General features: G+C 36.5%; 2 protein-coding genes across 7 annotated transcripts in view; one reads left to right on the top strand and one right to left on the bottom strand.

Annotated features, from left to right (window-relative positions):
- The window catches only part of LOC139954924 (uncharacterized), a 200,048-nt gene extending 176,465 nt beyond the window's left edge, over nt 1-23,583 (top strand). Inside the window, exons 1-4 of one of the 3 annotated variants that reach the window (XM_071954918.1) lie at nt 17,828-18,044; nt 18,380-18,440; nt 19,854-19,986; nt 21,642-23,583. In XM_071954918.1, coding sequence (XP_071811019.1) covers nt 19,965-19,986; nt 21,642-23,182 — 1,563 coding nt within the window. In that variant the 5' untranslated portion in view covers nt 17,828-18,044; nt 18,380-18,440; nt 19,854-19,964 and the 3' untranslated portion in view covers nt 23,183-23,583. Of the gene's footprint in view, nt 1-17,827; nt 18,045-18,379; nt 18,441-19,853; nt 19,987-21,641 lie in introns of those variants that run through there. The other 2 variants (XM_071954917.1, XM_071954916.1) reach the window with 2 other exon arrangements.
- On the bottom strand, nt 8,012-14,639 carry LOC139985183 (uncharacterized). 4 transcript variants are annotated; one of them, XM_071999439.1, is made up of 4 exons: nt 14,005-14,639; nt 11,460-11,637; nt 10,455-10,540; nt 8,012-9,024 (listed from the first exon to the last, which is right to left on the bottom strand). In XM_071999439.1, the coding sequence occupies exons 2-4, from the start codon at nt 11,575-11,577 to the stop codon at nt 8,914-8,916; spliced, it is 315 nt and encodes a 104-aa protein (XP_071855540.1). In that variant the 5' UTR covers nt 11,578-11,637; nt 14,005-14,639; the 3' UTR covers nt 8,012-8,913. The 4 variants fall into 4 exon arrangements, with proteins under 4 accessions (XP_071855540.1, XP_071855541.1, XP_071855539.1 ...); XM_071999440.1 differs by lacking the exon at nt 14,005-14,639 and adding an exon at nt 13,027-13,938; XM_071999438.1 differs by lacking the exon at nt 14,005-14,639 and having other exon boundaries at nt 11,460-13,938.
- Nucleotides 23,584-23,950: the final 367 nt, after the last annotated feature.

Raw genomic sequence — 23,950 nt, forward strand, 5'->3', positions numbered from 1 at the left:
TCTAAAAGTATCACCAATCCACATCAGCTTCGGCCTACTTGCTACAACTTACAAGCTAAAATGGCAATTAGTGGTAATTATATATTGCATTACATGAATATATGTTTATCATTTATTGAACATAGTACCAGCGTAACTATAGGCCCATGCCTGATGCTATTTAAAATGCATTGTCTTGAAATAGCCTAAGTATACCCTACTACTACTAGTACTAGGCCTAGTAGTAGTACTACTTAAAAAAGTGACTCGCAGGGTATACGAAGTTACGGTTAACGCACAAAAAGGAATAGAATGCACTAGATTACAATAAAGGCCTAGACCAAAGTCCTCCGTCCGTCCGAAGGCAATTCCGTTTAATGTTTACTTGTATGTAGGCTACACTGATTCGTTGACAATTATGAGTTGACTATGACAAACAGCAGCTAGCCTATTATATTAACTTATAGTATGACTTTAACGTTAGGTCTACGTAACGCAAGCGATTCAAATGCATTCGTCTACCCAGCTTAGTCGTGGGTCTCTAAGCATATCTCGTTCTTGTCACGTACACTTACATAATATCAAAACATACCTTCGAATTTTTCAATCAATTCTTCCAGGCCCCAGTCTCCTATAACGTCATTTTCATGCCATTGTAGCTCGTTATCGCACACTGAGTACGTAACGTTTTGTGGCTTGAACGTATATATGGCTGTGGCTACTATAGTACATTTAGTAACGATAAATGTCGACAAACTGGTACAGGTATTGCTAGGTACGGTAAATGGGTGTTCACGGTACGGTGGTATCGTTTAAACACATAACTGACACTAAGAATCCAGCTGACGGGAGGTTTGACCAATCAGAATGCTCGAACTGAAAGTACACTTCTGCAGGTGTTAAAAAATCCACGCTACATAAATTATGTAACCCTACTCAGGGTCAGAGTAACCCTTCAGGTGTAGGGTGAACGGTTACACCTGGAAAGTGTTAAATTCAACACTTCATTTTTTTGCGTGTACGCTCTTATTTAAAACACTTACATTCGATGAGGTATGATACAGACAATCAATTATCATATTGTTTAAATGCTCTGGCTGCAATGCTCCGCACTTATCCCCCCCCCCATGTTCGCCCTGATCATCACCACTCCCACCCCTTGAAGACGCGGTCGGGGTGACAATGCGGTCTATCGCAAGGGGACGGGCCGAGGGTCCCCTTAGCATTTACTAAAATTATTACACCTATATAGTATACGTGTGCATCGGACAGATCGACAAGTATGCATTGAAAAATAGGCAGATGCACGTTTCGGAGCCTTGGTAAATATTGGGGGGGGGGGGGGGGGCTTATCATGCATTTGCCCCTCAACTTTTTCATTCGGACTGTGAACTACATGAACCATACGTACTGTTACAGGTATTGTGAAATCAAGTGTATTCGGATGGAACGTTTGAGTTATATACTTTACTGTGTTAGGTCGCTACAGTTATATAATTAACTGTGTTAGGTCGCTCATTTAATCATGGGGGTTGGGCACACAATTAGGATTTGGGGCACTTATCTTGTTAGGGCTGGCTTATAAAGGTTAGGGACAACTTCTCTATTAGAAAGTTGATTTAGATCAATAGAGAACAAAATTTGGAATTGATAATTTTATAAAAATTGCAAATTATATGCAAATTATAATATGCAAATTAGGATGTACTTTTGTTTTAATTGGAAAACACCAAAATACAATAAAATCACTAATGACTTCAAAATTGACTTCAAATTGTATGATAAAGGTTCATGTGGGGTTGCTCTTTCAGATGATACCTTATTTTCTGAAATCTGTTGAGGATTGACAGAGTTATGACTGATTTCAATTAGTACAAAAGTTGTTTACTTGTTTACTTTCGAAAATTACAGCCTAAGGTTGGCATAACGTTAGGCCTAGCCTAGCCTTTTTTTGTAAACAACGCTATTGACTTACGATTTCTGTGTCCTCAAAAGGACCGAACCTTGATAAACTGGTTCGACCAGAAGGTCCTGGACCTCATCATGGTATCTGACCAATCGTCCCACATCTTTAGGACCTATTGGGCCGTAAATTTGGGCCACGGCCTATTTGAAAGTGTACCCGTACGAAACAGTCCATTGAGACTGTACAGTAAACATTCAATGAAACAATATTGCGCAAGAACAGCCGTTGCTATCGATTTACAAAGGAATGCGAGGGCGCTATGCCATAACTATCAATTACAAATGTTGCAGTGGCCTAAATATCTCAAATAAGAAAAAAAAAACACGTTCGTAGGTTGAAGCGTTCGGGAATGAGATTTTTCTCAAAAATGAACGGATTTGGACGATTTTGGTGTCAAATTACAGGAAATTTCAAGGACATTTGCATTTTTCTCAGAACTCTCTATAGATATATTCCTGAAATGCTCAGAATATGTTCAAAACATGTAAGGGTTTATACCAAATATAATGGGGGGGGGGGGTTGATCAACTCTTATTTTCTGTCACGATTTTTATGAAGCGAACATCGATTTTTAGCCAAATTACGCCATTTTCAGGTTGACCTTTGACCTTTGAGCCCCACCCACTAAAAATATTCAAAAGTTACCCCCCTTTTTATTTGTTTTATACACAAACGTATGGTCTTAGCTACATTTCAATACCTTAATGAATGTTGTAGGATGTAAGGTGGCTGAGTACTATTTTTTTTTAAATTCAATGATTATTTGGGTCGATATCGACCCAGAGTGCTAAATGGAGTTGTTATATGTTTTTCTGTGTTCGGTCGCTTGAGTTATATACTTACTGTTTTAGGTCGCTAGAGTTGAATACTTTGCTGTGTTTGGTCGCTAGAGTTATATACTTTACTGTGGTTGGTCGATTTACAATGCGGGTAGCTCTTATGATGATTTCGTATTTTACTAAAAGTAATTCTAGTTTGTTTTCTCTCTTCTAATAAAATTCCACGATCCCACAAATACTATGATAAACCATAAACTATCTTTACAAAGCGCCCCCAATTTAACATAATATGTCATAGTGCTTATGAAGATTATGTAAATATTGAATGAATATTAATCTTACGTTATCAATTCTTTCAATAAAACCACCCTCCTTAGGGAGGGTCATATAATCAGAATGAAGTCTGATTCAATAAACTGGTGAGTAAAATGACAGCACAAAGTTCACAAAACTTTTTGTTGACATTGTGTAAATATATATTTATTGCTTAATTTGAGAGGAGAAGATATGGTGAGTAGGTTATAAAGTAGTCAGCTGAAACAGATTAACCAATCAGCGACAAGCAGATTTGATATGGTCGTTGAAAATATTATTTACCTGATTTATTGATCAAATATGTCACCCTCGGCACGTTTACTTTTGGAAAAACCGTAAATTGGTACCTGGTACAAGGCACGGATCTGGAAGGGTGGAAGGGGTTAACAGGTAGTTATTTGCACAACCGTGCATGTATACCAAATTATACACCTCATGTATATTCTAGTAACTATGCCCAAGAATACCACATTTCATGTCCAAAATGTTACTTTTCTGGGGAACCTTTTCCAAATCCTGAATTCACCCGGGCTGATGGACAGCAGAAGATGCAAGACAAGTGTTAATACTTCAAAGCTATCCTTCATACATATCACTTGTAATTACCATAAAGGCGATCAGTATCATCAATCAATCCCCTATTTGACACATGATAATGTCTATTTAGTCGATTATTACTGTCTTGACAGGATTTGAATACCTTTGAAAACATTTATTGACTTTAAACTATTGACATGCTTGCGTTCATTAAAATCCTGTTTAGAATAAAAGAAAAAAAGCAAATAGTTTTGGAGGCTGGAACTGGACTGATCTGCATTACAAATCTAGAAGTGTGTCTAGCTTGATCAATTGTAATTTTCAATATAAATATTCAATATTCAGTTCTATAGTCCCATTGTAGGGTGTACATCATGATTCATTGTTACACATCATTACTGATATCATATTATAAGATATAAGATATAAGAATCTTTATTGGCCATAAAAGGAATTGGAGTTCACTCCATCTCAGTATAACATACATAAAACAGTCATAAATACATCAAAACATATGATTTATAATATATACATTTCTTAAGACAATAAAAAAAATCCATGTACTGGCATATAAAAAGAAGAAAAACCCTATTTCCTAAAAAACTCGTTGGCAAGACTAAGAATGGCCCTTGGCAAGAACGAACGTCTGTATCTTTCTGTCCGGCATCTGATGACAATTGGCTTGCCAGTTCGACTGCTATACTCAACCTGATTTCCTAGAGGATGTTCCGACGACGTAATTGACATATATTTCTTTTAGTTACCCTGACAAGCAGCTCATCTACTGATCTGAGATCATCAGACCGGCAAACTCGCCTCGCTTTTCTAACAAGTGTATTAATCTTAGCCATGTCTCTAGCGGTCGTATTGCCACCCCATGCAGCCAAGCAGAATGTAATAATGGTCTCGATGGCCGCATTGTAGAACAAAGAAATGAGAGAGGCGTCTAGTCTGAATAAATTGAGCTTCCGTAGAAAGAACATACGTTGATTAGTTTTGGCCAGGACAGTATTAACATGTTCGCCCCACTCTAATTTATCAGTAATGGAAACTCCCAGATACTTATAAGAATGGACTTGTTCTACTGGCTCGTTCCTAATTTCAATTCTCTCTAGTTGGTGCCCCCTACGCCGGAAATCAACAACAAGCTCCTTTGTTTTAGACACATTCAGTTGTAATCTGTTTTCGTCACACCAATTCGTAAAGGTGGATATTTCATGCCTATACCCGGTTTCGTCACCATTCTTCTCAATAAGACCTAAAATGCATGTGTCGTCAGCAAATTTAACAATATGCGTGTTGGGTTGTGTGCTGCGACAGTCAGAAGTATAGTGGGTGAAAAGAACGGGTGATAAAACAAAACCTTTTGGTGCACCAGTATTCATCACAATATCGCTAGAAACTCTGCCATTCACAAATACTCTCTATGTCCTATTTGTCAGGAAGTCCAACACCCACTTTGTCAGATTATAGTTGATTCCATAACCACACATTTTGTCATTTTATTACCCTATGTATTACATACAGTGATTTATTGTGAAATATTGACACGAGCAACGTCACTCATACATTATTACCAGAGATTTTGTATAGCGCTTCTGCGCTCGATATCTTTTTGCGTAGCAGCAACGCTTTTGCAGTACTAGAAATAACTTATGTGACATGTCCAAAACAAATATAGAGGGTGTGTTAACTACAAATATATCGGGCTTATATCGATATCCGTATTCATTACACAAATTTTCTTTTAAAATATAATATTTCGTGTAGTTTGTAGACTACGTTTATATCAAACCAAAGCGCAAACGAATTTACACAAAACTGTGTTTCATCGACATGGCAAATAGTTAATCAAGCATGAACACAAGTTCTGGACGAATAAAAAGGGGATAAAAAGAGTATGATACATAAGATAATAATTTAAAGTTGGAAATACGTTTTGACTAACACGAAATGTTTCAAGCTTCTAGATCTGCTGTAAATCTTTATTTTACAGGGCGCTCGACATTATCCCTAGATCAGTCTCCTCGCGGAAGTTCTTTCGGAAATACTTCCGTGGCTCTTTAAATCTTAGCTTTTTGCTGTTGGTGGTTTTGAATTTTTCTTCCGCCGAGATTAAACTAATGAGTGCGGTAACGAGCATTAATCCTGCTGTTATTGGTAAATATAATCTGATAGTGGCATATATACACCGACTAACTTTAACCTGTTGTTATTGGTAAATATAATCTGATAGTGTCATATATATACAAACTAGCTTTAGGAGAGAACAGATCGTCATTTTTTGATTCCAGATTCCAGAGTGTCAGCTCGCTCATACACAGCAACGAAGCTCAAAGTGATTAGTAAACACGGTTTTCCATTGTTTTTTTTTTTGGGGGGGGGGGCTTGGCGACACCAGTTTTTACTTTAATTATCTTATCTGTTCTTCTTATCTTATCTTAATTATCTTACATTATAATTATCCTATAAGGACTTATATGACAGACAGCACCATTGGATAGGACGCTGGAAAGGCCCATTGAAATCAATATGACTGGATCAAATATCGAACGACTCTATTCTGTGAGTTCATTACATTGCGTGTATAACTTCAGTTCATCATTACTTGCGAGATAATAATCAACATATCTAATTAATCTGACATTGTTTCAGCAACTTGATCCTTCAAAATGCTATATTTATTCTAACAATATCCATCACTTTACCATAACCAAGTTAATCGTATGTTGTTATTAACCTTATTGAGGGTGTATGACATATTCGGTGTATAAGCGACCACCAACGCGCTAGACCATCTCATTCAGAAAAAGAGTGAAAATTTATACTAATCAGTTCAAACACCAAACTTGGTTGTGAGAGTATTGAATAATCTGATAGATATTGAATATATGATAAATGTTGAATAATCTGATAGGTATTATGTATTGTTCTGTCTCATCGAAGGACATGAGAACACGACGATGACAGGGTATAACATGATTCAATTCTCTTTTCCATTAATACTGAAAGATCCCTGTCTATATAGATGGAATAGGGTTTTGTCCGTTGTCCTCGATCTGTAAATCATGAGGAGTGGTGGTGTGTGTGTGGTCTAGGGGAGGGGAGGGGGAGGACAATCCTCGAGGGGTAGTGGTGTTTGTTGGGAACGACCACCAAGCGACATATAAACTTTCCGGGGAAAATATTATCTGTGAATTCCGTACCACAAAATCCAGTATTGAATGTTCTGTTTTAAAAAACGAGAACATTCTAATTCATATTATCTTCATGTAACTCTTATGATACATGACCACATCTAAGCCACTTAATACTCGAGATTGTCAGCTGTATCGGATTATCTGTGACATGATACACCAATCAGACATGGGCGTACACAAGCCCCCCCCCCCCATTGTACCCCTGGAAAATCAAAGCATTATACAATAAAGTAAGAATAGCTCCAATGATACGCCCCTGCATCCCCACTGAGGCTGAATTACTCTCGGAACAATAATGTTTTTGATATAACAAAAAATGAATATCATCGAACATTTCATATCTGAAAAGTGAAACTGTCTCAGGTGAAGTCCCAGGATTCCCAGCAGGACCTAGAATACATTCCGGATTAATATAATTTCTACCTCTTAAATGTGTTTACGTGTTTAAAACTCTCTACAAGCAGTGAAATAGCGAGAGGGGTAAGGGAAGAGGGGTAGGGGTGGAGGGGTGGGGGAAGAGGAACGTCCCCCACAAACATTTCCAAGGACGACACGGGGTTTGCAGGAAAAAATGGAAAAAGAAAGTTAAAAGCCATGATATATATTACTGGATAGGCTAGTTGTGTTTATAGTACGGCGTAATCTGCCCCTGGTCAAGTTTTCCATCAGTAATCAGTACACTAAGCAAATAACGAAATTTATCCGAATAAGTTCACTTTGATTCAGTAATTAACACTTTTAGTACACTGTTAATCTAAGTTAGTCAAATTGACTAATTAAAATTAGTCCTGCACAGTGCTTCGTACGCCTAATTAAAATTAGTCAAATGACTAACCAGCAAAGATTAGTCGTATGACTAATTAGCTAAACTAGTCAAGTGACTAATATATCATAGTCATATGACCATTCATTTAGTCTGGTGACTTCCAAAATTAGTCTTGCACAGCACTTGACCTGTTATTCATTAGTCATCAGACTAATGCGCCTTCCATCACAATTTTGATTTCACTTTAGCGGATGTTTTGGGCCTCCAGTTTGTGTGGAGATCTTCGTGTGCATAAAATCTGTAAGTTTCACTCAGGGTTCCTGCTGGCTGTTGCTAATACAATCCGACCCCCTCCCCCCCCCTCCCAGAAAAAAACAAAACAAATTGGGCAATCTTGTGGGGTAAATGAAGGAAATCCTATTGCAAGGTTGAAAAGGTATGTTTGAATAAAAAATACAGAAATCATGGCTTTATTTTACCAGACTCATTTATTGCTATAACATATCTTGAAAAGCATACATGAAAAGCCTCAATAGGAGTGTTACAGCTAGAATGGGGTGATATTTCTCCCATGGTTTAATCATTAAAAAAAACTTTGTCAGATTAAGCCAATATTTTCAGAGAACTGTTTCAAGGGATACAAATATTATAAACAAGTTGGTCCCAAATGGCTGTCCCAATCACCAAATTGTGTCAGAGGATTGAAAATACGATATATTGATATAAAAAGTATACAGCAGTATGTCCACTCATACATAATGGACAAATACATTTTAATAAGAACTGAAAAGTCAAAGTTCTATTAAAAACATGTCATGTCATGACTCAAATCCTTGCTTTAAAATGTACTGCTACACAACAAGTGTGAAGTTGACCAGAAAATACTGGATGATTTTCTGGATGAAGACCATGGTCTTCTTACAAACAGTGGGATAAGCCAAGTTGAAAACATAGTATGATGCTATGTATGCTGACAGAGCTGAAATCAACCAACTGCTAGAGCCAACTTCTTCCCCATCAAATATTGTAAAGTGGGTTTATTCTGCACAAGTGGGACCATTTCCCTTGATGTAGAGGGCTAAATATTTAAATCTTATTATGAATTACATTTTAAGTATCAACTAGTTAAAAAGTATGATAATTTCGTTTTAACAGCAGACAAACGACAACAGTCAGAGGTCTATTCTTGTTTTTACACCTAGAGGTTTTGATTAACCCTCTCCAACACACTTAGAATGGAAAGGTCTAACTTAAAATTGTCATTAATGCTTAAGATGATTTTCTGAATGAATACCATGGTCTTCTTTCAAATAGTGGGGTAAGCTAAGTCGAAAACGTAAAACGATGCAATGTATGAAGACAAATCCGAAATCAGCAGACTGCAAGATCCAACTTCTTCCCCATCAACAAATATTGTAAAGCAGGTTGATTCTCTATAAGTGGCACCATTTCCCCTGATGTAGAGGCTTGGGGGTCTTCATTCTATAAGCAAGAAAATACACCATAATATTTTACATGGTATGGTATGGTACAGGTGATTATTGGTATCAATGTGGCTTTTAGTCACCCTACTTGAACCTGAAATAATTTGGCTTTTTACACCACTTTCTTAAATTCCCATTCAAGTGTGATTTTAAGCAAAATGGCTGTTGTCTAGCTGCATGCAGTTTCACGACAAGTAAAATAAATCCCAACCAATCAAGCTGCATTTAAGTTTGGAAAATTTGTTTTCTCTGTTAAAAATTAGTTCTAACACTAACCCTGGACAATTCAAAAGTAACAATAAAATCACAAAACAATCTGCCAAAACCATACACTCCACACATATATTGATAAGAAAATTATAATACTAATGTGCTTAGATTATGAACAGTTTTACAGGTCATATTTTTGCACAGCTGTTCCTTATGCGTCAAAGGAATGGTCACATGGCCTACATTTTCAGAGACCAACTCTTCACCTTCAGTTAGTGCCAACTGTTGTTTCCAAATACCATGAAGAAACATTTGCTTTCAAGATGAAATTCAAACTGGCTATTAATTTTGGTTTAACACCCATCACATTACTTCTCATGAGATTTACAAGCGTTTTGTAGGAAATTCATTGCTGTCCCTGTCCACTCATGAAACTTAATCTGAACAAATTAAAATGGCAAATGTTTATACCAACGCCACCATGCTAAGTTTAAATGGAATTGACCATATATATCACTAATAAAAACATTAGGAGCTATCTACAGATCATAAAGGCATCCACATATATTCTTTTGGTAAAAGAATGTACAAACAGGGACGCCTACATGGGAATAGGGCAGGGGACAAATCCCCACAAAAGGGGCACTTTGTGTTGAAAAAGGGCACACAATGGCGAATACAACCAGAACCTCATACAGTTCCCCAGCACCCCACCCCACTGAATGGCGGACTTAACATGGCTGGCAGAAGTTTCCCCCACACTACATGCCCTTGATCCTAGAGACTTGTTTTTCAAAATTTTGATTTTTTTTTTTTTTGGTACTTGACCCTTTTTTGGCTTTTGAGGTTACATCAGAATTTCAAGCAAACTTTGTTGGATTTTATGCCAATTTTGTCTAATTTTCATTCATATTTTGTCAAAAAACTGCCATTGTTCCCAAGTGAAATATATATATATATATATATCCAACACTGTAAAGGGGAACTTTTCCCCCTTTGTCCAAACTGCCCTTGTGTGGTGGAGGGCAGTATTCAATATCCCCCCCCCCCCCAATAAAAAAGTGTCATTTTCTGAAAAAAGATTAGCTCTTTCGAATGACACCAACAGTCCTGTAACGTAGCGAAATGGTAAAGTCTAGTTTTAATTTTTTGAAAAGTGCACTTGCAAATCAATTATGACAAGATCCCATGGGACTTGAAGGGTTAATATGTCCTTACACTTTCATCAGCAAATATCAGGAAGCTTTTTATTTTCTCCTTCAACAGCAATGGAATACCAAGCACAGCAGCAACAGCAGTGGCATCTGTTGACAAAATAAATAAGAATTATAATTAGATGTGTACAATGACAATGATACCCACATAAAGTCGGTTACTTCTCTTATACATTGAAATTTTAATGTTTCTGAATAACGCTTCATCTTTATTGTTCTGCAGCACCTTGTGTTCTTGTTAAATCGGACAAACCTCAGGATAGCCGCTTCGTGGACTTCATACGAATTCATAACATGGCTCCTTCTCACCAGGACTTTATTGCAATTCATAACAATGTAACTATTATAAACCTTGTCAGAGCTCTGCTGATATAACCTGTACAAAATGACAGCAAAATAGTCTCCCTTCATTGATCAGGATTCCTTTTTAGTACTGACCCGGGAAGCACCACACAAGCAATCATAAACATGTGTGTCATAAACATGACAGGCAAAATGTCTGCTTCAATTATTTAGGATCCACTATTTGATGCTTGCTTTCGTGCTGATGAACCCATCTGAGTGAAATTGCATGGTACTGTTGAAAACAAGTACTAGTTGTACCGACAAAAATGGCACCCGATAATACAGTGTTTTCACAGAAATACTTGGGTTCCCCCCCCCAAAAAAAATAAGCAACATACTTTACTTTGTCTTCAGAACTATGTGATATAGGGTATGTGTAATACATGCTATCACCAGTTACACTATTTCATAAGTATAGCCACTGATGGTACTTCGGTCCTTTCATTTTTGTGGTATCGTACCTTTCTTGAACTGGTAATTACCAATATTTTTTTCAAATACTGGTTTACTGTGCAACATTACATCTAAGGTTAAGTCCCTCCTCTAATTCCATGTTACCTGAATCTTTAAACCATTCCCGATTTGGGCTCTATTAAATCAAAGAGATAAGTCATTCAACACTTCCTCACTGAATATTAATAAATAACCAAATAATGGAATGTACCCTTCTTACTCTGCTCATCTCGTTGCCCTTGCATCTCATCAACTGCCCAGGAAAAGACCTCATCCTTTCTCTTCATCGACTGGCACACCTTAAGTAGTACAGATTTTCCATACTTCATATGACCTTCCTACAACCATGGAGCTATAAACAAATCATGGATGCCCTCATCTTTGCATACCTGTTGGAAATAAATATACAGAAATATCAATTTCAGGGTTTGACAAATAAACCTACTTGCACACCATTCACTGATATTTACATTATTGGTTGTGAGGGAAAAAATCAAGCTGAATATAAAGGTTACTTCTAGTGGGTGTTAGTGCAGGAGCAGCTACAATTTCAATATTTCTGGGGTGTCACAGGCTGAGTGCCAAATTGCCAATGCTGTTCAGTCATGTAATTTCTTCTTATTTGAAGCCATTACATCATTGACATTTCCCCACAATATCATGAAGGCAGAAACAGTCATTACTGTGGCTTAATATGGCACTCAACATGATCACACCCAACAGCATTCTGAAAAATCACTAACAAATTCAAATTTATCAGGAAGTGTTTAGGAATTCTTCATTCTTGACATCACTAGAGATCTTAATTGGCATAAAAAGTGCAATTGCCAAAAAAAGAATAAAGAGCATAGTTGACCCAAAAAAGTATAATACTTTAAAAGAATTTAAATTTTGGATAGCAAATATAGGGCTCAGTAGGGTTTCTGCCTAGTAGGAACAACCTGCCATTGACCGTAGTGCCCTTGATTTTCAAATGTGTTAATGGGATTGATGAATTCACTTTTTGTTTCTTACATACACCAACAGAATGAGACTAATCCAAATATCGATGGATACAATTCGCATAGGTTAATTGAATTTCACTCGAAACTGTAGAAATCTGGCATTTTTTAATGAAATATAGTCCAATTTTATCTCCCTCTAAACATTAATACAATTGCCTTATACACTAAAATCCGCCACTACCAACTGTCCGAGAGTCAATACTATATATAATTCTTGCAAATCTTCCTCGTTATCAAACCTCATAAGTAAAATTTCTTAGTCACTTATCAATGATAGTGACAATGGGCTACTCGAAAGTCTGATAAAAACAGCACATAAGTATAGCCTTTACCTGCGCCTTGTACATTGTTAGCCTTGTTCAACGAGTGGTACGCAACTACAATTGAAAATGGGAATTAGCCATTTGCATTAAAAATATGCCCCCAAGAACTACAGAAAACCCATGTTGACATACCAAAAGTCAAACTAAACAATTAAGCTACGCCACACATATATGCTAACTACAAAGACCATTGACCGTAACGTTAATATCTGCATAATAGTAGTACAGCCCTCTAAACCATGGTTAATTTTAGTGCCAGCCTACTGCGTCACAGGTTCAGCGAATAAACATATGGTTAGGCTTGATTTCCCCCATTGACTTAGTGTGTTGTTCGGCTGCCATAGGGTTAGAGATATAAGTGACTATTCGGTGAAAATTTTATGCAAGCTTATTTGCGAAACAGTTTCAGTTCAATTCACCACATCGTATTGCAGTGTATGAAGCAGAGGACCTTCAAGCTGCTGTATAGCTCAGCCCCGGTATGATCATGACACGTGTACTGGACAAACTTTTCAAGAAACGTTATTGTAATACACCCTTTCGAGAAAACTTGACCAAATGCTGTAAACCCCCAATCCAGTGATACATGATATGAAAAGGGATGTTTACTATCTAGGCTAGCTGGCTAAAAAAAAGTACAGATCCGCCGGAGTGCGAAAATAGCCCTACAGCAAACCGATTTTTTTCCACCTAGCTAGGGAGTTTAGGTCCTGTTCTCCATAAGTAGGATTATAGCCTTCCTGTATGTTTAGGCTCTGGTTCACGCTAATGTGCACGTGTACAAGAAGTTAGATTGTGATTTGGTTTCAGTTTTTTTAGATTTTTAAATCTCAAACATTCAGGAAAATTGTCCTTGCAAAACATGATTCTTGTACAATTGCAAATAAAACACGATTAAGGACGGATATATTAATGCAAGTAACACTTTTTATTCACAAATAGTTACGTTTTAAACAGTTTTTTTTATGTGAAATTAGTGCCGGTCGGAAGCAGTGTTTTTCATCCGGAGTGGTGGGCGAAAATCCTCCGTGCTGGTCGGGCCCGCCCAGTGCCGACCACCGTAGTTATAACGCTGTTCACCGTTACTTTCAGCCTGACAATTTTATCGATTTGAACAGTAAATAAGCTAAGCCCTACTCAGGTTAACATTTAATGGTTCTGAGAATGAACTTTACAAAAATAAACAAAGATAAATTTTTGTGCACATCATAGCCTATTGAATCACGTTAGGCCTATGAGTATGAGGTATCCTGCACATATCATGCATATGGCATAACGTTAGGCTAGAACGACGAACGTTCGTTGTTGCTAAGCAGAACTAAAACTGGTAATTTACTTGTCATCAATTTAATTATCTATTCTAAAAATACTAAATAAAGAATAACTTGCAATTAAATTACAATTTAGTAAAGTTATAAGATACACCCACCTTGCGATTGCAGACATTTCTCGGCTCCAGAATTTCTTACTGCAGTATCAAATATGGCGTCGGAATCATCGAGAGCTAGAGGCCTGGCGCCTGCAGAGTGCGCACGCGCGGCTACGTATATCTGACGTCATTTGTGAATTCTAAATTAGTCAAATGACTAAGACGTTTTAGTACAGGTGCTGGAATATCGCCTTAACCTAATTAAGTTTTTGCTATAAGTAATTATCAATTTCCCCAAAAAATTTGTGGAAATTTTTCTTATGACGTCTTAGAGTTTACACTTAACCGAAAATTGTTATATAGCATATCCATTATTCCTTGGGTTTTTAATTATTGGTGATTTTATAAACAATTTTTTAATATTCATCCATATTGTGGCGCGGAAGTTGTTTGTAAGTAAATAAAAAAAAACCTTGAAGACCAAAAATAACAAATAAAGCTTTGAAATCAAATTTCGTGATTCCCAATTGACTAATTATGCTTCGTCACTATTTTGGACAATGACTAACTTTCATTGGTCTTTAGCCATTTTAATTAGTCATATGACTGATGAAATTAGTCAAAAATTCTGACTAATGCAAAATTAGTCATTTGACCATTTTGGCATGTGTATATGACTAATTAAAATTTACAGTGTAAGCGTTTCGTGCGTCCTAAGGCACTAAATAATAAACTTTATGTTTATGAGAAATGAATATCATAAAGAATCAATAACTCTAAAAAAAAAAGCTGAATTGGCCAATGAGAGCACGTGGATAAATGAAATGATTACGGGAATTACTTTAAAAAATTATATTAAATTATATCTTTTCTAATAAAAACTAACGATCGTAGTCTGCCTACTGTGGAATGTTTATTGAGGAAACAAGTGACATTTTCTGTCCATTGCCTCCTTATACAGGGGCTTCGGAAGATGGTTCAATTCAGAAGAGGGGAAGGGGGGGGGGCTGCTGATATTGAAAGCAGTGGGACATAACAACTTATCGCTAAGGGTATGTCTAAGATAGCATTACGGAAGGCGTGGGTGACAGGCATCGAGTCAATGAGGTATGTGGCATTCATTTAAGGGGAAACACCGCCAACATCTTGTAGAGAAAATAATCTCTGTGGATTTCGTACCACAAGATTCAATTAATAGGGTCTTAGAAAAAAAGATTACTTTTCAATAATATTTGTCATAGATTTCTCAACAAAATTGCACTTTTTAACTTAAATGGCATTTTATATTACAAAATTTGAAAAGGTTACTTTTCATTAAAAAAAAAAGAGCATTTCTTATTATAGGAACCAATCTCAACGTTACCTTGGTTGTATCGGTGAGCAGACGAAGTAAATGACAGAACAAGATTCACAATACTGTTTGCTGTTATTGTGTGATGTAGATAATCTTCAGTAGATCAATGTGTAAAAGAGATATTCTAAGTAATGTAAATACAGGGAAGATTAGCAAATCAGAGGCAAGCAGAATAGGTAGAGGTTCTTAAAAAAAATAACATTCAATTAAGACCAATAATCCAATTCACTGGAAATGTTTAATAACAGAGTATGTGTATCGATGTGCATAACAAGATATAATGGACTGAACATTGAAAAGCTTTACCTTAAACATTTCGATTATGGGGTTAATTGCCATAACAATTGGACATAATTGGCAAGAAAAGTAGTTTTAATGTTCATCCATATGCAAATTTTACACTTGGATTCAACTACTTCACTCAAACATGTCTCCTCTTTCACACATCATATCTACTACAGCACATGATCAGCGTCTGGATACCGTGATTGTGTTTTTGAGCGAATTATCAGTCACTCCATGCAACATATGCATATTGGACGTTTGTAATAATGGGGAGGGGAATAAAATAGTAAGAAATTAGGGAATATCTCTACAGCTTCCGGAGCTTCGTCCTGGTACCCTACTGGGGCTTTCAAGTACACATCAGTACAACGGAATTCCTCTTTCAAATGTATTTATTTTTTTCCTCTTTCTGGATGTGTTTTCTTGCTTAAAACTCGATACTAGTTTCGGCGTATCCAGAAGGGCTAAGGACAGGAAAAGCCCCCCCCCCTTCTCCTCTCCCACACGCAAACATTTTAGGGGACGCAACCGAGGTTGGCAAAAAAGAAAATCGCAAACGAAAAGTAAATTGCCATGATAATACTGGATAGGCTGATTGTGTTGATAGTATGGCGTGGTCTGGTCATCATGTTTCCCTCATTAGCCACACTATGCATATATCGAGATTCCTCAGTAATAGATACTTCAGTAAATAACACTTCTATATAGACAAAGTTCTCTGCGTCACATGGTACCGGCTTGTCGTCTCTATTATAAACAGTCATTATATTGAGTCACTGATATACGTACAGTTGTATACTTTAAATGTTTTTCATCATTAATATATAACGTACAATGGAGACAGGCTGGGGCCCTACAATCATATTGCGCGCTAGGGAAAACTATGTGGGACTATCAAAATATGGGATATGTGACCAGTGCAAAGAGGGCACCCGGTAGCGAGCTTTTTTCAAAACATGTTTGCAATTATGTGTAAATAGTGCATTATGATTGGTCGAAAAAGTTACGTCATCACCATTGTAATCTTCACTTAGAGGTTAACAAAGTTCATTCGTTGCAAAAAAGATATACCCGTCGTATATGTACTGTGTTATGCAATAGTTTCCTCTATATATGATGTACCTCAATGAAGATACATATAATTCAACATTTCAGTTGTGGAAGTTAAGCCTTGATTATTCGCGTACCATTTTCCAAATTTTAGACAGTCCTAATTTAGTCGCGCAATTCACTCACGTTTTGTACCGATTTAGACAATTGCTGTTGTCAAGTTTAGCCGATATTCATTTAAGACTCGTGTACTCTCGTCGTGAAGTTGATCTTAGTGCGCCCGTTCCACGAAACGAATTCCGATTTCAATAGAACCGCTTATGATTCTTCAATACCGTAAACACGACGCAATGGAACGTAGCGTATGTATCATCAGTAAGGTTTACATTAAAAGTGGTCATGGCCCCATCTCGGATCTTCAGTCGGGGGATTGTTGCAATCATCCGGGTGAGATGTGGACTCGTGCTACAGTTGTATCATCACCTCTGACTTCACTTTTTAAGTATTTATTAGTAAAACATTGCGTTGAGGGTTACTTATGTAGAAATGCTAGATAGTCTTAATATACACCAGAATGCACAATTGTATGTTAATATTTTCTTGATGGCTGTAACTATAACTTTGTTCTTCCGGTCATTTCCATCCTGTTTTGCTGAAGTTAATCAACAACGGAGAACTGACCGGGACGATCAATTCGAACAGAGCAAAATAGTATGTTTCTAGAGCCGGACTCTTAACACGGACCCTTGCAATCCTAATATTACTTGTTAGAATACCACTCTATTGCTCATTATATCTACACTTTCATTTGTCAAATTGTGTATAATTTCTTTCCTTTTTTATATTTGTGTATTAAACAGTGGTTTTGAGGTGGTTTTCATTTTCGTTAACCAATCTGTAGATTGCTTGTCAAGACATATTCAGAGTTGGACATCGCCGCTTGTAGTTTTCATCTACACAGTTTGCGTACTGAAAAGGCATATTACCCACATAGGACAAAAAAACATCGGAAATTTACAATGTTTGCCTATTGATGGAAGTAACTGACAGCAATGCATATACGTACAGCAGGTACTTAAGAACGGCTGATATGACAGAATAAACACAGCAAGGCATAAATACCAAATATGAATTGTATTATCAAATAAAGTCTTTGATTGCGTAAACTATAAAACATGAATTTTGAAACCAGTTACAACTATAGACTGTTTTCTACCGATATCTATTTAGCATTCAGGTTCGTATATTAGAAAGTCATATGCCCACACGACGCCATCTTGTCAAATGGATGTTCTTCATTCCTGTTTCCATGTGTTCTTCTATCGTGATTTCATCTGTCATTAAAGTATTAAAGGATTCTAGACTTAAATTTTACTCTGGATGATAAACCTCAAAAGCGATGATCGTGCTGGTAAGTAACGTACATGAGACAGTTATGGTGAAGCTATGTATGTACTGATATACTAAACACTTCATAAATAACACAGGCTATGTTAAATTTATCACAACATATAATTATATCTACATGGCGTCTTCAAGGCAATTTCAATGTATAAGATTTAAAATCCATGCCTGTATGATCATATTTCAATGTCGATTTAAATATTTCATTAATTTGAAGGGAAGAATTTTAAGCTCATGTTAGTCAAACTCTAATTATGTAAATCCTGATTATTAATTATAAATAATTATAATAGTTATAATTATAAATAGTTCATTCTTTCAACCACAACATATCTCTTCCAGTCAGAGCATGTGCTATCATTTCACGTTATTGCTGACAGACCAGATCATAAATATACTAACAGTGAGTCCTGTCTAAACTTACATTTATAATTGTAATATTTTCATAGCAGGCCTTGCGCCTTTAGGCTTAGGTCCAACTTAAATGAATGAATCGGGATGGAAATCATTTAATAGATTCCTCAAGATATAGGCTTATTTTTCAGCTTGCAATTATATGCATGAGAGAGATGTATTTGTCTTACTTTCTATCCGTATGGAACATGGAGTATATTATGTGGGAAGAATATGGGCCATTGGATCAGTTTTAATAAGATAAATCTAGTGGGAAGTTCATGGAACATGGTATAAGTTAGGCATATATGTGGGAAGTAAGAACATTGAATAAGTTAAAATATGCTTACCCAGTGGGAATGTGGTTCTTGTCAGTAAAACTACGGTGAAACATAATAGTATTCTTAAACTCTGCAAAACTTCCTGGTAATTAGGAAGAATATTAAAACCAAAAAAAATAAGCAGATTAATTTTAAGAATTTTACCGATATTTAAGATGTTTTGTTTTATATGATAGCAATCACGTGACTGATATGTTGGCTTTATCAGGGTTACCAGGACGATGCATGGTAAAGGTTATTTTACTGAAAGTATTAGAAAAATATAAATCATGTGAGATTCAAACTAATAAAGCTTATAAAAGAACCGTTACTATTATTTTCCTCTGACCGAGTCTCAGTCGTGCTGCTTAAAGCAGCAGTTTAACTTAGGCTAACAATTTTAACCTGGTAGGCTAATAGTATACACAAAAGTGTGTATGATAACAGTGTGTCATCTTTCTCTCTAATGGCATCAATAAAGGTTACTGAGGGAATAATTATTAAATTTGATTTGATCCTTAACGTTAATATTTCGTCATCTGCGTGCTTTGTATTGCTGCACTATACACATTAAAGACCAAATTGGAAAACTTTAAAAAAAGAAAACAGATTTTAACCTCACTTTTTGCAATAAACCTTGACTATAGTAAAACGTATGACGTACAATTTTATCTAATGTCACTATCGATTAGCATCGATACAATAATAAAAAATTAACTCAAACAGATTCTTTAACATGCAAATGAATAACCGTTATATCTACAATTAAGAGAGAGCCTCGCAAAATTGTTAAGCACGCCATTTAAACTGACGACCTGTTAGTGACATTCTTAAAAGATATCATGAATATTGATAACAAAACAGAAAGTTGATGTTTTTAAGGGCAGGTTAATATTATATTACTTCAAAGGTCGATGTTCGTGTGAACGATAAACAGTAAATAAGAGATAAGGAGAGATTCACCTTTAAGTAATCTTTGTCGAGCCAGAGTCCTGTTGGTAAAGTGATTGGTTCTGTTGACTTATAAAATTATACGTTGATTCATGATAATTTTGTTGAGTTAGTTTTTAACCAAGCATTCTGTATCAATGTATTTTCAACAGATCATCGCTTTGAAAGATAATCATGGATAATATCACTCAACGGAAAAGAAAAGTGAAGACCCAAGTTTATCCCGCCAACCAGTCACTTAAATTGTTGTGACGTCATAATCGATGGAGCGCCTTACAGTGCAAGGTTTGCTGTAATTACATAGTTTTGTAGTAGTAACTTAATCATAAGAAAGCTGATGTTTAAAATAAAGATCTAAAGGAATTGTCTGGTGGAAGATTTTGATACATTGTCCTTGTAGTTATTATTTTTCTCTTTCTAACCATGTAAAAATTGTCCCCATTCGACGTTTTCTTCTTGTAGAAATCTGGTTTTCAAATTCACCAGTTTCTCACCAAAAGTACCGTTTGTTCGAACGCTTCAATATGGTGATTGACGTAGTGCTTGCAGATAGGCAAAACAGGCGACTTGAAGTTAGCACTCCCAACTCCGCAGCAAATTAACTCACGTGTAAGCACATTGGATTGCCTCATATATATATAACGTACATACTCGCGAACGTATATACTACGATGCTCAGTTGGTGTACTTGTATAGCCTTACACATAGTACACTCACACTCAAACCACAGTTCATAAACTGTTCTTCGAAATCGCTGAAATAAAATTCACGGATCAAATTAACAGTAAAAGGAAACTTGTAAAGTATTCGTTAAACCGAAAGATGAAACTTGGCGGGATCGATGTCATCGCAGAACTGTCCGATTGTAAACGTTAGAGTAGCCTATACACGCGAACATTCTTCGCGCTGGAGCTGGATACCGCGATGTATAAACAACGAAGAGCCTGCTGTTAAAACTTATCTTGTGTTACACAAAGACCACGAAACCACCGATCTACTACATATATCGCGGCTTAAGGAGTTTTTTAAATCATATCTAATTTATAAGAAATTTCACCGGAAATTATTGAAGAAATTGATCGAATCGTTGTCAGAGCAGAATATAGCACTGAGAAGCTTAGGCTTCGCAGAACTGTCCGATTGTCAACGTTTGAGTACAGCCTACATGCGAACATTTTTCGCGTTAGAGCTGGATAGCGCGATGTATAGCCTGAACAACTAAGAGTCTGCTGTTAAAATTTACCTTCTGTTACTCAAAGACCACGGAACCACCGCTCAAGTACATGGCGGCTTAAGGAGTTTTTGAAAACATATCTAATTTTTAAGAAATTTCACCGGAAATTAAGGAAGAAATTTATCTGTATACAAACGCTGTTTTTGTTGTGATTACCGTATAGGTACTGTGCGGAGGGTGGGTTATGACGCAAACTGCTATGGCAGAGCTGACGTCACGTATTGTACTGTTCAAATCATATTTGAAATGTCTATCCATAACGATTAAAAAATCGTTTCTCTGTCAAACGCAACATTAGCGTTCTCATACTTTGACAACTTGTTTGGAAAATTATTTACTATTTTTTAAGGTAACTTCTTTGGGCCACCAGACAATCCTTTTAAGCCTCAGCATTGTATTTACTTTTACAGTGTATGACCGAGAGTTCAACCTGATTTTTTTTAATATTGTATTCATTGTTTTGTTTCTACCTTATTAATTTGACCTAACCAATTGGAATTGTTATATGTAGCTATGAACGCATATAAGGCGATATAAAATTTCATATTAATCTAACTTTACTGGTATAATTTTGTCGTTTACAGCGACTTCAAACATATTGCGCGCCATAATTGTTTTCAGTTTATATGTAAGCACTGACGCGCCCCAATTTTATTGACCAAATATATAGTAATGTTTACAAACAAAATTTCCCATTTTTTTTCAGACAGAAAGGCCATACTCATCAGTTCTCTGAAGAGCAGGTATAAACTACAATATGACTCAATCCAGCCCATACCGTACATCAAGGACAGACTATATTGTGTTGACAAGGTATTTGTTGAGGGCGGTACAGAGATCTACATTGTTGAAGGAGCGACGAAGGAGAAAGAAGGAACATGGGTACGTGTGGACTCATACAAAGATATCTTCACAGACCCTCGTATGAAAGCCAAACGGCTCATCATAGAAGCAGAACCCGGGTATGGTAAGTCATCAGTGACCCTACAGCTCGCCTATGATTGGTGCAATGGTGTAAAGGATTCACCTTTTGAAAACGTAGAGATTCTAATTCTTCTCCGGTTGAGGCAGCTGAACAGCAAGATATCCATCTATCAAGCAATTAAGCTGTTCTTGGCACCACATGATCCTCGTATCAAATCTTCTGATATTAAAAATATCATTGAAAGCTGTTCGTCTGTTAAGGTACTCCTGGACGGGTATGATGAGTTTCCTGATAGGGACGGAGCTACCGGAAGTGACGTAGGACGTATCATTACGAGGAATCTGTTTGGGAATATTGACGTCACGCTGACCACCAGATATCTTCCGAAGGACTATGACAAATCAAACACAAAATATGTTAGGTTAGTTGGCTTTGACGAAAAAGCACGTGACCAGTACATTCGCAAGGCTGTTACAGGGGAAGACGAAGAAAGTGTTGCTAAAATTAAGCGCGATTTGAAGGCAAACCCGATTTTGGATGACCTTTGTCAAGTACCTCTCTTAGTTGCAATGTTTTCTCACATGACCCACGAAAAGACACATTTTCAGAAATTTAAGTCAGTTACCGGTTTCTTTCGCTACATGATTAAATGTTTCCATAGTCACATGAGAAACAAATCACTGGACCAACACGCAAAGGAACACATGAGCGAACATGAAAGTGATCACGACGAACTGAGTAAAGTAGCATTTGAAGGTCTCTGCGGTGAAAACAAACAGTTATCATGGCGTAAGCAAGGACTCTGTACACGACTAGGTCAAGGGTTTTGTCAACATTATATTGCAGTTGGTATCTTGGTAGAGGAAGAAGTGTCTTCTGAGACAAACGAACAGACTTCTACTACAGACATACAGACAAAGACTGAATTAAGGTTCTACCATCAACTATTCTGTGAATGGTTTGCGTGTTTCAGACTGGTAGAAGTTGTAGCTGCTACAAGAAATACATCTGAGCTGAAGAATGTTCTTGATAAAGTGGATCCATTTAACCTTCAGTACCTCTATCGATTTACCTGTGGGATTAGCCCAGCAGTTGGGAAGAGAATAATAGAATACTTGAAGAGCAGGGAAGACGGTGATAAGTTTGCCATCCTCTGCATCCTGGAACAAACTGGTGAGGTAGATGGAATCAAGGACACCGTCAGGGATCTATGTTCAAAGGATGTCAAGATCAGAAAAGACGACAGCAAGCTTCTTCAGAGATCCACCATCCAGCTCTTGGAGATTGCATCTAGATTTGATGTAAGTATGTTCATCATATGAAAACAGCTTGGTTACGTTAGTTTCTCTGAACTATACAAACAAACATGATGTTTATTGATTAACTAAATATACGAAATATCAATATCAAAAACATAATTAGAAAAAAATCCAATTCATGAATGTTTACAATAAATTCAGCGAAAAACAAATCTAAATAAATGTAAATTATATTAAACTACACAGCCCGCCAAGAGAAAGTCACATATTATCTATGTATTGTTTTTATCAAATACATCTTGCTTTATCGATGACTGTTTCGTTATGAGATATCATTCAAACTATTGGAAGTAGAAGCAAAGATAGTTCAAGAATTAAGTCTACTGAAATACAAGTCTCGGATAATCTAGACAGACAGCGTTTCATCCGTTCGTAAATACACGATTCAGACCTCTAAAATATGTACAGAAAACCAAACTGTAAGCTCCATTAAAGTGTCAAAGAGTTAATGCAATAAACGCCACAACTGAGAGATTACTGATCGAATCTACACAAGCCCGTACAACAGTTTGCTTTATTCACTTCTCATGGCCTTATACAAAACGTGGGAAAGGAACATAAGATTCAATACCGTACCATTCACCGGTAGTTATGTGAAACCTGCAGTATATATAGGTGAAAAGAATAATTTAAACTGAAATGCTATACAACACTCAATCACAAAGAACAATGTAACAGTGTAGATTGATCCACGATATATTCGAGTTTTCGTATGGATATGTTGTAATTAGCAGGAAGGTTGATAGGGTATATAGCTTTAAACATTTCGAA

This window comes from Apostichopus japonicus, chromosome 17 (assembly GCF_037975245.1).
Source record: "Apostichopus japonicus isolate 1M-3 chromosome 17, ASM3797524v1, whole genome shotgun sequence".
Lineage (NCBI taxonomy): Eukaryota > Metazoa > Echinodermata > Holothuroidea > Aspidochirotida > Stichopodidae > Apostichopus > Apostichopus japonicus.